At 36.7% G+C, this 17,010-nt stretch overlaps 1 protein-coding gene across 1 annotated transcript; it reads right to left on the bottom strand.

Annotated features, from left to right (window-relative positions):
• Nucleotides 1–1,949: 1,949 nt before the first annotated feature.
• On the bottom strand, nucleotides 1,950–16,739 carry LOC138370641 (ankyrin-repeat and fibronectin type III domain-containing 1-like). Its single transcript, XM_069335258.1, has 9 exons — nucleotides 16,484–16,739; nucleotides 15,562–15,675; nucleotides 13,555–13,740; nucleotides 13,150–13,372; nucleotides 12,722–12,854; nucleotides 12,284–12,397; nucleotides 10,170–10,344; nucleotides 8,354–8,585; nucleotides 1,950–8,177 (listed from the first exon to the last, which is right to left on the bottom strand). Exons 1-9 carry the CDS (start codon nucleotides 16,518–16,520, stop codon nucleotides 6,257–6,259), a joined length of 3,135 nt encoding a protein of 1,044 aa, XP_069191359.1. The 5' UTR covers nucleotides 16,521–16,739; the 3' UTR covers nucleotides 1,950–6,256.
• Between the last annotated feature and the right edge of the window lie 271 nt (nucleotides 16,740–17,010).

The following is a 17,010-nucleotide window of genomic DNA, read 5'->3' as shown; positions in this document are numbered from 1 at the left end:
TACCCATTCAACAGGTGGTAGTGGAGAGGGTATGGGGTCCACTATCTCCCACCTGTGTGTGGTAGTGGACCCCATACCCATCCAGTGGGCGGTAGTGAACCATATTAATCAGCCTATTAATCTTTGTTAAATTATCAATCAAGCTGTCGATGCAATCAACCCTGAGGACCACATAAAGAACATTATATGAGGAGCCTATGCTATGCTTTCCTACCTCAGAATCACTTTTAAATACATGAGAAAATATTAAAGAAATTATTCACGACCTTTGCAAGACCAAAATTAGAATGTGCAGTAGTTGTATGGTGCCCATATTTCAAGAAGTACTGCACATCAATAAATTGGAAAAGATGCAAGTACAGTAGGTGCAACTAAATGACCGGTGGGGGTGCAGCGCCGGTCCCCAAGTGTCCCACTGTCCGCAGCTAATACTTTGCCTAGTCTAGGTGCTAGTAAGCCCTACTTTTAGTCAGGAACCCCTTCTCCTTATTCATTAGGTCTTTACGGCCTCTTGGTCGGGTCCATTATGTGTTATGTGGTCGCTCACTTATTAGTTACTCTTTGTGTCCTGCCTGTTATATCCTAGTGTTATATAATTACTACACATTTGCCCACGGCCTTAATTCTAGTACCAGTTAAGCTATTAGGTTTCTGCAGAATTCGTTTGCCATGTCACTAGGCTAAGCTTATCTCATACTTACTACGGGTGTACCTTTTAAGTTAGATACTAGTCCTCGGACTTGGAATTGTTACTTTTGTTAATTCTTACTTTATATATCTACATGTTCTGCAGAATTTATTTTATCAATAAAATTTAAGCCCCATACTGTCAGTATCTTTCTCTCCCTGATCAGATAATGGCTTCTGTTACTGAAAAACGAGGTATAAAGAAAGGCTAGAGGCGTTAAATATACCAAAGCTAGAAGATATTAGAATAAAAGGTATATGACCAGGAAAATAGTAACAGGAACTGAATTCTTGAACCCTTTCCATTACCGCCCACAACATGGGTATGGGGTGCATAATAAATGAACTAAACTAACTCAAGAACAAGAGGTCATAGACTCAAGCTAAGGAAACAAAGCTGCTGCAATAGAAAGTTCTGATTTTGCAGACAGTTGGAACAGGTGAGAAGATGGGACACCATGAGTGTAGCTCTCATCACTTAGGTAGTTGCTAAGTACAGTACTGTACCTACTTGTCTTCCAAGGGTGAACTGTAACCCCCATGAAGGCAACCAGTAAGAGTGGCAGAATTTTGGAACATTAAGAAACAAGGCATGCACTCTGCTAGACACCCACCTGTAGTAAGGCTGCAAGTGATGCCATTGTGCCCAGAGTGCCTGCTAATTCAGAATGGCAAATCAACAACAATGTTGATGGCTCTGACACCCCATGCCAGAGCCATCAACATTGGCCTGGCCAATGGCCTGTCCATTGGCCTTAATAGAACACTGGCAGCCTCCAGTACCAACAGTTTCTACTGTCCAAATATTAGAAACCTCAAGCTTTCACTGCTAAAATATTAGCAGGCACCCATGACACAGTAGTGATGCTCCAAGTAGTCACATTCACACCCACACTCAAACAACAGTAACATGTAGATGATGAGTCACAATAACGCAGCTGAAGATATGATGACTAAGCCACACATCAGAAGATGGAAAAGCTACGATGTTTCGAGCTGGACCATTATCATTGTCCAGGTTGGACTGAAACAGTAATATTATAAAAAAAAAAAAAAATATTGTATGAGCCCCTATTCAACTGTTTTAATTTGAAAGAATATATTTCTTTAATGAACCTCGAGACCCAAGTACTGTACTGTACAGTATTGTGTTATCAATTGCCCTTCCCTTAAGCTTTTATTATTCCCAAGAAAATGCAGATATTTTTGCAAGTACAGTACAGTACTTTATTTTTTTTTTTTTTTTTAAGAATTAAACAAAGTTCTTCAGATAAATTATTTTATTTCAACATCAAATATACTTGTACTATTTAGTATTTACATAATTTGGTATGCCATTTACAAGGTACGTATGTATAATTTACACAACATAGCAAATTAGATAACAGCACTTCGTCTTTTCAAGCCGAGAACAAATTCAGGTAGTGTGCTATGAAAGCCAAAGGGTAATGCGATGTGAGGGTGAGGTGGGACCCTGGCACCACACCAGCCTCGCAATATACTGTACCATACTTTGGTCCACTGGACATCACATTAAATAGTTCATCTACTAAAATAGCATGTCTAATCTGTACACTATAAATACAAAATAATTCTAGTATAAATTTATTTTACTCTTATAAATACATAAAAATGAGACCAATGAAAATTGTGTGGTGCCATGGATTATATATTTAATGACATTTTTTTTTGCTACATCTGTAGGGGGCAATACATTGCATTATTATTAACCATTCCAAGTGCAAAAATCACTGAAATAGTTTTCACATATGTAATATATTCACAAATGGATGGGAATAAATAGGTGACCAGATGAGGAATGTAAATTAGAGTAGAAACTTACAAGGATTCCTTGGTCATTCATAAGGTTTACCATAAAAAAAATATTTGTTAGGTAATGAACACCAGAAAAGTTTGTAGACAAGTTATAATTACAGAGAGGTTATAAAGGTCTATAAATAGTGATGATACCTGTGCAAAATGTTCCATGGGACAATATTACTGGTGTTAGCTTGGCTTTTAACTGTAGGTGAATGTATGGGAAAAAATGTTTTGCTATTAGCCTTGGGCAGAACACTACATTGTTTCAAAACTATTATAATTAAAGTCTGCAAGGACAAAGTTTATAACTTTGTTAAATATAAAAATTATGTAGAATTGCTGTACAATAAACATCATTTGTATTCAATAACAAAAATTAATTCATTAAATAATATAACTAGTGAAACTAAGTTCACTTTAACAACAACATATATACCTTTATAATAAATCATTCAAGCTACAGTAGGCCTATTATGTTTGATTTCAATGACATTTAATGGATCTTCATATGGTAGAGCTCAACTGAAATTAATTCTTTGTATTCTAAACCATAAATTAAATAGGTTACAGAAAAGGTTAACATAGTAATTGGTATAATTGAAATCTTTCTAAATTAAATTTTTCACACGAGTTCCTCTGGGAAACGTTTCTTTCATTTCTAATTTTGTCTTTCTATTGTCTTAAATATTATCACTATAATAATTATTTTTTTGCAGGCTAAATGAGGCAATGAGGAAATGTTTTCGATTTGAAAATTATTACATACAATAGTAGATGTAACAGCCGTTTAATTTGTTTCAGAAAAAAAAATTGTGAAATTAATACAAATGTTATACAAAACGATCATTTTGTAATCTGGTAAAGTTCAGGAAAACCTAATGATATACAGTACTGTTCGTATTCAGCATTATGACAAACACTGATCAATCACAGTTAGCTAGTCTTAATTTGCACATGTTAAATTTCTTCTTGCCGTAACTGCAAGATACTCATGGGAATAAAGTAATCTGTAAAATGCAATTTACAGTACAGTAGCACCTAGACTTACGACTGCCCCTACTTACGAATTTTTCGAGTTACGACAAATTTCGTTGGAAAATGCGACTTGACTTAGTACCTTTGCCTCGACTAGAGACTTTGTTGATGCACGTTTGGGTCAACCGAGTGCGTGGTTCTTGTGGCAGGGGCCGACCCGACCTCAGTTTACCAAAGCTGCCCGCTTAGTGACGATCGAGCTCGTAAAGAATTTAATTGTTTTTGTGCTTTTTTGTTTTATGATGATAAAAGTAATTATTATATATCATGCCATGGAACCCAAGAAAGATGGTGGTAAGGTTCAACCTAAGAAAATAGCTGTGAGTAGAGGCAGTAGAGGATGTTCCTTCCTCATTAAGAAAATGTGTGAAGTATGGGAAGAACTGCAAAGTTTTGTTAAAAAAAAATCACCCAGATAAAGCTGTAGCAGGCCATTTCCTTGACCTTTTAAATGACAATGTGATGTCTCACTAAAGACAAGTGTTAAAATGTAGGGAAAAACAAGTGTCTTTATACAGATTCTTAGTAAGACAAGCAAGCAGTGAGCCACAACCAGGTCCTAGTGGTATGCCTGCAAAACGTAGGAGAGAGAGTACCCCAGAGAAGTCATCACTACCTGATGTTATAATGGAAGGGGATTCCCTTTCCAAACAGTAACACCTCTCCTCCTCCTTCCCTCCTCACCATTTTCCATATGCCAACAAGAGTCCTCAATAAAGGTAAGATATACAGTACATACTGTATTATAGCTAGTACAAGAAGACTGGTATTCGGTATAAAATGTATTTTTAAACTAATATTTTTGGGGATGTGGAACGGATTAATTCAATTTACGTTATTTCCTATGGGAAAATTTGTTTCGACTTATGAATTTTCGACTTACGAATTTAATCCATTCCCATAGACGGGTCGTAAGTCGAGGCCCCACTGTATAATGTATTCACCAGAAATTCTGGCAATCTGTATATTTAATACAAAATTAAAACATATATGCTGTTATAAAATCTCAAATGTCAATATGAAAAAACATAAGCTAGCCTCCTGTATAGCCTTCATAAAAAAAAATTTACCAAGAAAATAATTATGTTTTGTATAACAAAGTAGAGTATAAGTTATTCAAGTAAATCTTAATTTAATGCCTTTGCCAAATAATTAAATTTTTGTCTATTATTTGCTCAAGAATGAGGTCTGATCATGGAAGAAAGTAATTATTAGAAGAAAGTGCAAACATCTTGCAAGTAAGGCACAGTTGACAATGCTGCACCAAGTGTTGGCTTTATATTTGCAATAATGTAATTTTGTATAAAACCAGATTTCTGTTAATGTATTTTGCCATCATATATATTATATATATTATATATATATATATATATATATATATATATATATATATATATATATATATATATATATATATATATATATATATATATATATATATATAAATTAATTTTACTGATCTTTTAAGTTGTGGATTGATTAGGTATGTTTAATGAATGACACATCATATAGGAAGCAAGAGTAATAGGAAGCAATTACTGTACGTCATTTCATTTCTCAAAATGTCATAACATTACAATTATTCTTCAGTTTGATTTCAAATATATTTTCTGTTGTGAATATAGTCTACATAAAAATAATAAAATTATATATTCTTGCAACTACAAAAATACTATAAACAAAAGGCAGTACTGTAAGAACACTCTCAAGAGAATCTTAGATACTGTATCAGAATAATTCAATAATTTGACAGCTCCATTTACTCTTAAGAAATGAAGCAACATTCATTTGGTGTATATATATATAAAAAAGTAGGTTTCTGGTAATATGTTATGATAGGCAAGAAACATGTCACACTTGGATAAAACTTGCAACAACAGGGAATGTTATGTTTATGCACTTAACAAACAAAACTACTTCATATATACTAGGGGTCACATAAATAGATGTTTAAATAAGTAAAAAAAAACTTACCACCTGAACTGAATGCTACTATATAAATCGATGTGCAGTCAGTTACCCCTTCCTTTGGCTAACAAATCGTTGCTTTAAAGTCACTACATATTTTAGATTTATGGTGAATATCTACTGGGTTTCTCTCTTATTTCCTTTAGTTTTTCTTAATAAAGGGGTGACACTAATAACTAGAAATACTGTTTGTTATATCAAAGTTCACAGACTGTGCCTCGACAAACTACACTGCCAATTTTATCGATCGTGAATGCATACATAGTCCGCCTTATAAGAAATCAAAATTAACTGTCAGTTTCATGGGTATTGAAACATTCTTCATGCTTACTTGAAGTAAGCCCCAATGTTACTTATAGCTGTTTTATTTCATAAACTATGCTTAACTTCAAATGCCCTTAATTCCCAGGCTTGTTGCAATAATGCATTGAGGCAGGAGCTGTACACGGGTACCAAAAAATTTGGTAACACATAGAGAAGAGTGTTTAGAACCTGAAAGCAACTTAATACTTTTGGTTTTTGTAAAGCACTGAAAAAAATTGCACAAAACATCTAAATGACTAATAACACTGTTGTACCCAAGTACGAATCCAAAATTTTCCAGTACTGCATTCGGTTAAGGTAGACATAACAAGAATTGAAATTTCTCGAAGAAGGAATATAGCCATCCATTCTTACATATAAATAATTTGAAATTACAGAATGATAATGTATAATGTGGTGGAATGTACAGTGAAGGTTGATTTTACAGGTATGCTGAGTGACGTGAATTACTCTGCTCAAGAGCAGCCAGAACATCTTGTTTCAGTCGAACATAAAGTTTGCCCCGCTTCCATGGGTTTTGTAGCTGAAGTGGCCTAAAGTCTTCACGTAAACATCTTTCACGCATACCAATCACAGCCACCAAACAGAAATCTTTGAGCTTATCATTTCCATAGGTAGGGCCACTTTTTCCTTTTAGCACAACAGCTACATTAAGTTGTTTCACTACCAAGTCTATCACTTCTCGTGCTGTTGTTCTGGGTGTAATGTGTATTTTAACCGAGGTACCAGATGCCATACCAGTCTGATATGCAGCATACACCCGTATTATGGTAAAATCCTCATTACGAGCAGCTCCTTCAACTAACTCCTCACCTTCTGTACTCTTTGCTTCACTTCGCCCACTCTCTGAGCACATGAGACTTAAATTGTCTGTTTCTGTTTCATTTGAAGACAAGGACCGCAAACTAGCTGTCATACTAGAGAACGAGGCTTCGGAATCGTGACTCAGACTACTCCCTGCCCTCTGCATTTCAACATTTAGGTTGCTACTATAACGATGGTGTAAATCAAAGCAACTACTTGTCGGTGATTTACTACATGCCATAGTCTCTTCATATTCGAGATCAACACTATTTTTTTTCCTCTTACCTTGTTCTACAGACTCTAATGATGAAATGCTCTGATTTATTTTTGGTTCACTAGTACAACACTGGGATTTTAGGCATACCTCATGAGTATCATAAAATGCAGGAGCACTGGCCTTTCTAGGGGGATAACCATTATCTACACAATGTTGCAACTGATTTTCACTTCTAGAAGTTGGTAGGTCTTTACTGTACATTTTTCTCTCACCACTATATTCCATTTTTTCATGTGTCCATGAGAGCAATGGAACATTTTCATTTTGTTCTCCACTGTCTAATAAACAATCATTTAGAGAGTTATAGGATTTGATACAACTATGAACACATCCACTACTATGAACTAAACATTCTGCTGTTTTTGATTTGTGAAACCTTGTCTCACACTTGACTGCAGCCCGTATGTTTTCTGAGGTATTAGATTTTAGCATTCTTGGTGTTTCTGACTTTTTTACACTAAAATTTAAGTCATCATCTTTTCTTAATCTTTTACTATCCGCACCATGCTGAAGGGACTCACTAGAACTATGAGTATCCTGTAAAGGTGAAGTTGAAGCAGGCATGTGTGAGGTAGACTGCTGCACTGCTGGCTGAGGTGTTGTAGAGGGGAATGAACAAGAGAGCAAGTTCGTTAAGGGGGCACCAGATGCTGCCTTATCACGAGCATAGCTAATAGCATCCATAACCCACCGAAGGCCTCGCCACGTAGCATCAAGTTGTTCCTGAAAGGTTTGAAGCTGCCACAGACGGTACCGTGAGCAGTTAATCTCGTCCTGACTGAAGGCCTCTCGACTGGCATGTTGTGCCATCAGTGTATCCATCTCTAGGATGTATGAGAGTCTAGCATATCTTCCAATTAACTCCCTTTGGTATGTGCCCATATGTATCATTTCAAATATTTGGAGAGGCAAGGTTGCAAGATTAGGTTGAGAAAAAAGTGCATCTTCCTGTCCTGGAGCAGAACACACAGCATCCACAGGTGGCATAACAAGGAGAAGAGCCACATCGGAGCTCAACTCTAACACTTCTCTACAGTAAAGTCTGTGTTGCTGCTGAGCATCATCTTCAACCTGCAATTGCTTTAATAACTTCTGTGATGCTTGGCAAAGCTGAGAATGCCACACATGCTGTGCTGGCGATGGAACATTGGGAAGAGGAGAACTTCTTTCACTTTCATTTTCTCCAGCCTCAGCTCCAGTATTTAGATGCCATTGCTCTGTGCTTGCTAACTCTAAGCTCTGCACCCACTCCCACTCCTCTCTGAAAAACAATCATAATTTAACATGTGTTTTAAACAAATTAGCAAATCTAGACAACTGATTGCTCAATTTACTTTCTCTACTGCATACATATATAATCATCCATGATTATTATTATACTTGTCATGATAAAATATTTACAAAATACTGCATAACAGAAGAAACCAAACTACAAACCTTGACACGTGTGGATTGTCCCTGATTTTAACATGAGGGAACATATTGGGTGTTTTCTCTGGCACTAACACCTGCAAAACATCCACAGAACTTTGTAATTTGAGGTAACCCAAATACAGCCCTCTGCGTAAGGGTACACGACTCACTTTATCATACAAAATCTGGTCTTGTATTGATGACAACAAAATGTCACCAGCTGATGTTCCTGGGTCGCTGTGAGTTGAACTTTGCCCTGTAATATTTGAAAGTAATTTTATTTACTTTTGGAATCAATAATAACTATACAAAAAAAATTATTATTCAAGTAGTTTTATTTAAGAAATAGTGGATGAGAAACTAAATAATTAGTGGATGAGAAACTGGATATTATTTAAGTTTCAATTACTGTATTGCTTTTACTGCTTTATTATTATTTTGCATTTCATTATTATTATTACTGTATTATTATTAGCAACCATGTTTTATGATATTCAGGCTTCATGCACAATTCTGGTAAAATCTAACATGGTTTTGTGATGAGCAAACCCTGCCTAAACAAACCTGCTCGCATTTCTGGAAACAGTAACCAACAACATAGAGCACTCAGTCCTTGTCAACATGGTGTTCACTTTTAAGCATTTGATGAAGCAATACACAAAAGACTAGCCTGTGTAACTACAAGCACATGGAATCATTCAAAATGCTGGAATGGATAAAGTAACTGCTAAAACTCGAAAAGAAGTGTTCCATAATGGAATATAATCAGACTGGAAAAACATTGTGAGCAGAATACTGCAGAGATTTATTTTTGGGCTAATCCCTACTGTATTCTACATAACACAGATGAAAATATCACAAAACACATCATAAAATTTTTGGATGTTACAAAGATCTGAAAACTTGAGAAACGAAAATTACATTACAGCCTTTGCAAAGTATCTACACAAACTTTCAAAACTGACCATTTATTAAATTTGTGTAGATAGTTTTGGAAGGTTGTAATATAATTTTCACTGCTGAGTTTTTCAAATCTATGTACCATCCAAAAATTTTATGATGTGTTTTGTGACTAAAATATTTCTTCCGTATGACAAAATGAAAAACCTTACATAGTGACAAAATGATCTTGTAACACAGTGAGAAATGAAAGGACCTCAGAGTAATAGTCCACTGATCATTGAAAATGGCTCAGCAAATAGGGGCTGCTACAAAAATAGCCAACCAAATCCTAAGAATAATTGAATGACCCTTAAATTTCAAATTAAGGGAAGGATGCTGTCATCCTGCTGTACAGATAGATCCCTTGTGCACCCCATCCAAGACTGTATCCGATAATAGAAAACTAATCTACAAAAAGGCTATTTTTTTTTTATCTGCAAAAAGTTCAGTGCAGAGCAATGAAAATCATCTTAAAGTAAGTCAATACTCATAACAGAAAGGCTGATGGCCTCAGGACTAACAATTCAACAAATAAGACATAACAGAGCTCATCTTAAAAATACTGAGGTTAAAGACATTATTTTAGACCATGTTTTTGTAAACATTATGATGTGACTCACTGTCAAGTATGCCAAGACTCAATGTAGGCCACATAATAAGAGATGTTTTTTCACCCATTTGACAATATACCCATGAACCCAACTATCCATCAAAGATCTAGAAGAGGAATACTACATTTCAAAAATGTTTTTCAGAAAAAATCCTCATAAAGAATGGGGGTATCTGTCACAAGCTGGCAGTTCCCTCACAACCACTGGAGACGGTGGATATCATGTAAATCAGGAAAACAGTGGGGAATTATATTAAATAGATATTTGAAGAACGTTTGTAAACTCACCTGAAGCTATAGTTTTCTTCTCCTTTAGTTTAGAAAGTGGAATCCATTTAACATTCATAGCCGATATGACTTTTGTGCTTTTTACGTGTCGTATTGTACAAAACACCAGCGTTCCATTACTGCCAACAATGGGCTTATGATAAAACTGACCCAAATCTTGGATGCCAAGTGTTGTCTGAAATAAGCAAAAGTGCACATACAATGAACAGAGTAAACCAAAAAAATATTTAGATACTATAACAGACGATAGTTCAGAAGATTATATAGTGCATAAACTATTATACGCAGTATGCGATTATTTCTACCATATAATAATCGCATATGCAGTATGCGATTATTATATGTGTTATTCAGCAATTAAATTAAATACAGTACCTGAATAAAATGTGTCAAGTAGAATTGCTACTTCATAAAAATTACTTTTCTATATGTCAAAATTATCTCTGCCATTCTGTTATACATTTCTTATGAATATAACTTTAAGTACCTGTACAATTAAACAGTACAGTATATAATAGTACTGTATACTGTACTGTATATAATACTTGGTATACCAGTTATTTTTTTTAAGTGCATCTCTTTCCTTAATTTAACAAAAGTTGATGGGCACCAAATTTATAAAAACAAAACAATTAATGGAAATAAATGGTGGCACTCTTCAGGTGATGGGCTGTTGCACCCCACACGGTATCTTTAACTGTCTTCCTACTTGGATTGCAGCATAGGATGTCTATATTTTCTATGAGGCTCTGGATGCCTGCGGCAACATTTTAAGGGGTGGCAAAATTTACCTTTTATATTGGGTAAAATTGAATAAACTCTCAACTGGGGTGTGTTGGATAGGCAAGGAGTGCATAGGGCAGGAGAGGGTGGAGAGTTTGTTTTGAAGTTAGAAGGTGGAAGAGAATATGTTGAGGGCAGGGGAGGATGGGAGTGTATTTGTGGGAAGGAGCAATATGTTATGGGTAGGAGTATACTAATGGTAGGGAGGATACGAGAATGTTGAGAGCATGAGTGTGCTGAAAGCAAGGGAGATAGGGAGGGGGGGTGGCAGAAATATGTTCAGGGCAATATAAGGTGTGTTGAGGGTGGGGAGTGGGAGTGAATGGTCAGAAGGGAGGTTATTGTACAGGGGAGGCAGCAATAAGCTGACCTATATTGGAATAAAACGAATTAAAGCTTTTGTCTATAGCAGTGACACACAGAGGAGGACACGGTGCTGTAATACAGTAGTCAGCAGTTGATTCACAACCAAAAGGTCCCAGATTTAATTCCCACAACAGGACAAGGATGTTTGGGACCATTTTCCCCGAACAAGTGTTTGGAGATTTGGCAAAATGAGGGATGTGTAGCTTTACTTAGGAAGTAGGGCCAGAGTTCACAGACCTGTAGAAGTTATCCCTCATATGTATGTAAAATGCATGGGAAATGTATGGAATGAATGGTAATTCTTAATATGTCTCCAATTACATTTTTCAATGATTTTTGTAGATGGATGCAACATTTGAGGAAGTTGTTGTAGCCTTGGAGAAGCTATTGATCATATTTAAAAATAAATTCTATGTTTCATTTTCATTTTGTGTTGCCACAGTTTTCATTTACTTAAATTTGGGCCCTTCTTCCTTTGAAAATGAGGTTCCAAAGCTAGGATGTGGGAAATATTCTAGAAGTGGTGAAATCTCTTTACAAAAACGTTCTTGTGGTAGTTGCCCATCATATGATTGGTCAATTTTGTTCTGTGAATTTTGCTCACACTATGGGAAATATTACACCATGAATTGTAACTCTTAATATGGCCCCAATCATATTTTTAATGATTTTCATAGACAGAACATTAAGTGAAACAATCGCACTATATATATAGCAATGTATCACAGAGTAGACAAATTACTATTTGTGTTTAACTATGCACCCTTTAAATGTCAATACGTACCTTAATATTTTTTATTTGTCCTTTAATTGGATATCTATTAATCTATCTATATCTATATCTGTCAATCTATATCTATCTTCACTGGATGATTTTTTGTTTAATAAAGCAACTTAGACCTAATGTGTAGTTAATACTGTACAGTATATTGAAATGATAACACTCCAGCACATTTTGTTCATACCTGCATATTGGCTGCAGCTTGTAGCAGTTTTATTCTGAAGGGTACATTAGAAGCTGACCCTGCTCGATCCATGTCTTGTCTGAGAGATTTGACATCTTCCCATGTTGTAGCTACCTGAAAACATCATTTGCGGGAATAAACAAGGAGACTATGGTGGGAAGAATGCTGTAGCTGTGTTGTTTGTAACTCTAGAGTTGTATAGTTCAAGTTCAAGTATGTTTATTGAGACAAGAAAGAAATACATCTCAAAGGGATAGAGTAGCTTAGGCTATTTCTATCCCCCTTGTTGTATAGCTGTATGGTTATATTATGCATCAACTTTTGCCACAATAATGTTTCTACATGATTAGTCAATCTATTATTTACTAATGAAGTGAATATGCCACGAAGTATTACTCTACTGCAATGTAATTACCAACTTCATACAAAAGCTTTTACCTTCAGAAGCCAATGAAAATGAGATCTTGCTTGCCCCATATAGTCATCATCAACTTCAACAACTGGAGGAAACTCTTCTGTTGTTACAAGCACTTTGTCTTCACAGTATACAATGCATGCTAGATACGAACCCCTGAAAATATATATACAGTATATGAATAATTGAGTGTGACGATGAGTTGTGACGGGTAAAATCAATTAGAAGGAAAAAGTATGTTAGTAAGAATTCTAAAAAAAAAAGAACATCACTCAATGAAGAGAACCACGTAAATGTATAATGTACATTTAGGCACATATTGTAGTAGTGTACAATATATAGGTTCTAAAAATTATCTAATAATTGATGTGTACATTGGAAAATGTTATAAGTTAAATTAAGTAACATATAAAATAATGGAACATACACAACATTAAAAACAAAATCATACTTTTTTAAATTTCTATGAAATTTTGGTGCAGGAGTGAAGAGATTTTTTATACTTTTCTTTTTTTGTGCTTTTCTAAGATTGAGCGGTGTTTCTTGGCCTGGTTCTATTGCTTTAATTTCTGCTGCATGCTGTGGTCTTGAGTTACAAACTTGGTTGAAAAGGTTATCCAATTCGCTTACTTGTCCATCTAGCCGAGGTTTCTGGGAGTCTGCATCTCGCCAACCTAAAATGTTTATTTTAAGACCATGAAATATAAGGTGAATAAAGCGATACAGTGTGTACCCAAGGAATTCAACTAATGAGTACAGTTAATTTTTCAAGATATATACAGCATAAAATTTCCTTTATTTAGCATGCTCATTTAAAAGTCCTGAAGACTCTAAGGAATTGGTAAAAGTAACTCACTGGAAGGTATTGCAGCTGGAGGGGTAGTTGTTGCAGGGGGGCCATAATCCTTCAGGTTTCCTGCACTCACTCTAAAATGATGTCTTTTTCCTTGTGATAAACCATCCACGAATACAGACATACGACGCAAGTCGTGAATTTCGAGACTCCCTCCAATAGTTGCCCATTCATCCATGCTCCATTCAACTGTAAGTGACAGTGAAAATTAATTAAATATTCTGGGTTCAACATGTATTATAATTACATTAAACATTATAATTAGAATAATTAGAATAATATTACAAGAATGTAAGAACACGTGTGTGTGTGTGTGTGTGTGTGTGTGTGTGTGTGTGTGTGTGTGTGTGTGTGTGTGTGTGTGTGTGTGTGTGTGTGTGTGTGTGTGTGTGTGTGTGTGTGTATACACATATACATATACACACACACATCTGTATTCGCCTGAGTTTAGGCGAGAGAGATAATAATTTACACGTAGAAAATATCAGAGGGGCTGGTTCCAAATCTGAACATAGAAATAACATCGCATGAAACCAGCAGGAATGGCAAGATGTGCAGAATACCCCCGTTGAAAAGCAAAGGTGCAAAAGGTACGCTGAGAGAGAACTCTATCAATATAAAGGGCCCAAGACTTTTCAACACTCTCCTATTACACATAAGGGGCATAACTGGCGGGCCTCTTAGTGTTCAAGAGAGAACTCGACAAATACCTCCAAAGAATACCTGATCAACCAGGCTATGATTCATACATCAGGCTGTGAGCAGCTGCGTCCAACAGCATGGTTGACCAGATGACCAACTGGGAGGACTGGGAGACTGGGCCACAGGGCCTTTGATTCCTGAAACCACCACAAGGTAGCCAGATGCTCGAGGCTAGCCTTGCCCATCTTTGCAGGGGGAATAGTCTGGGGTATGGGATGGACATAGGCTAATCAGGGTTGCCAGAATTTAGGAGACAACAGTGTACCAGGGTCATATTCTGACCCCCAATGGCCATATTTGGCACTGCCTGCTGGCTACACCTAGCTGAATATTTTAAAGAAAAAAAATATTCTTCTAATACTTTTTTTCCCCAAGATCAGTGAATAATACACCATTATTCACTGATCTATGGTAAATTAACATAACGTTTCTGCTATTCATACTTTGGGCATAGTAGCATAAAACAGACAATCCTCCCACAGCTTCAAAGGCTTTCCAAGCCCTGCCCATGTCTGAAAGTAAACAGGTAAATATTGTATCTTTAATATTTCATGCCTCTAGGTTACTCCCACTGGCCGACGACTTACATGTCAATGGTAGACTATTATTTTATGAGAGACAAGAGACAAAAGAGATACAGACACAGATAGGGAGAGAAAAAGGAGGAAGAGAGGGTGATGTTTGAAGAGAGGGGAGGGGGGAGACAGGTGGAGAGGGGAGGAGACAATGGGTGATTGGTTGTGAAGATAGAGAGGGGCAAGAAGTGAGAGAGAGGAGAATGGAGGAGAGGGTGGAAGAGTGGCAGAGAGGGAAGGGGAAGTGGGTGAGGAGAAGGTTGAGAGAGGAGGAAGGATAAACAACCCAGCGGGTTTTCTTCCTATTGGGGAGTGTTGTACATGCTGCTATGGCGGTATGTCCACTCACAAGATGAGTGGCGCTGCCCAATAAACTCACCCCTCGGGGCAAAATTTAAATTTAAGGAGGAAGATGGTAAGTGGAAGGGGGATAGGGAAAGTTTGATGATTGATAAAGATTAAGCCACCCAAAAAGTGGCACGGGCATGAATAGCCCATAAGAAAGAGAGGTGAGAGAAGGGCAGATTAAGAGAGAGGGGCAGTGTGAAAGGGGCAGGGGTAAGAGACCCTGTGACAGCCCAGTTCCCCACCCCCCTCCAATATACAAATTTTGGAAACAAAATTAGAGTACTGTAATTAAAAACAAAACATAGAAAACGTATGTGTGACCACATCAGTTTCTTTGTAAGCAAGAAACACATCTGGCTAACCTTACGCTGACTTTTAACAATACCTTTGATTTTTGTCGTAATAGCATAGTTTTGTGGCTCAGGTTCCCTGTATGTGACTCTGACTCGTGTGCTGTCGATGACCTCTACCGTCGCACTGCTGGGAGGACCTGGTGGCTCTGTCAAGATAAAATTCCATGTTCAAAAATATTCAAATTGATTTGAGAAAATTATACCTATAGTATCTACAATGAGCCCTTGCGAGTTCACTACCAACTATACTATATGTTCACTATATGTGTGTGTGTGTGTGTGTGTGTGTGTGTGTGTGTGTGTGTGTGTGTGTGTGTGTGTGTGTGTGTGTGTGTGTGTGTGTGTGTGTGTGTGTGTGTGTGTGTGTGTGTAAATCACGAAAATTAACATGCGATAAAAATGTGAGTGTCAAATCACGGAGGAAGAATTGAAACAGGAATTTCCTTAAGTACATTCGTATATTAATATATCTTCAGAAGGAATGAAGATGTATTAATATACGAAAGTACTTACGGAAATGCCAGTTTCAATTCTTCCTCCGTGGTCTGACATTGTCACATTTTTAATCACGTGTTTATTTTCGTGATTAATGACAATGTAAGACCACAAAGCAAGGATTGAAACAGGAATTTCCTCAAGATCAGCTAATAAATTTTGCTTTGATTAGCTGATCAATAAAAAATGGATCTAAATTATACAAACCACTATTAATGTTAAAGCAGATCCAATAATGTTTCTAGTGAAAATGCTTTGACAATTCGTTATTATAGAGCCTTCTCCCAATCAATATGGTGAGAACCTAATGACAAGCTAACAAACAAAGCATTAGGAAATTGGCCATTTCTTACAGTACTTATGTTGCAAAATTCTAAATTTAGAATTTAGAATCCCTTCATGCAAACTGCACCTACTATCAAAAAGAAGAAGAAAGAAGAATTTAGAATTTAAACTTACTCATTTGTTCCAACCCCATCTTCATGTTGCGCAGCATCTTAACCCGTCTGTCCCAGAGGTCCCGTTGGCGCTCTGTTTCCCGCCCGTGCGGCGCGCCCCCAGAGAGCTTCGAGTCGAGATCCTCTCGCCGCCTCTCAGCCGCGCTTACCAGTTCGTTGAGGTGGTGGATGCGTTGTTCAATAGTACCTGTTCACAACGTCACATGTATCAGATACGTTCATTTCAGCTGTTAATGTAGATTGATTAGTTTGTTATGGAAAAAAATAATCATTCTATGGTTGATGTCAGAAAGGTTAGTCACAAAACGTGACTAACACATGTTAGTCACGTTTTGTTAGGCTTGAGTCACAATACATGTTAGGCTTATATTGAGCCCCCCCCCCCAAGGGTCTTAATTATTGACCCTGTTATCTTGAGTTATCTTGAGATGATTTCGGGGCTTTTTAGTGTCCCCGCGCCGGTCCTCGACCAGGCCTCCACCCCCCACCCAGGAAGCAGCCCGTGACAGCTGATTAACACCCAGGTAC

The sequence above is a fragment of the Procambarus clarkii genome, chromosome 32, assembly GCF_040958095.1.
Source record: "Procambarus clarkii isolate CNS0578487 chromosome 32, FALCON_Pclarkii_2.0, whole genome shotgun sequence".
Lineage (NCBI taxonomy): Eukaryota > Metazoa > Arthropoda > Malacostraca > Decapoda > Cambaridae > Procambarus > Procambarus clarkii.
This window is presented reverse-complemented; position numbering and strand designations above follow the sequence as displayed.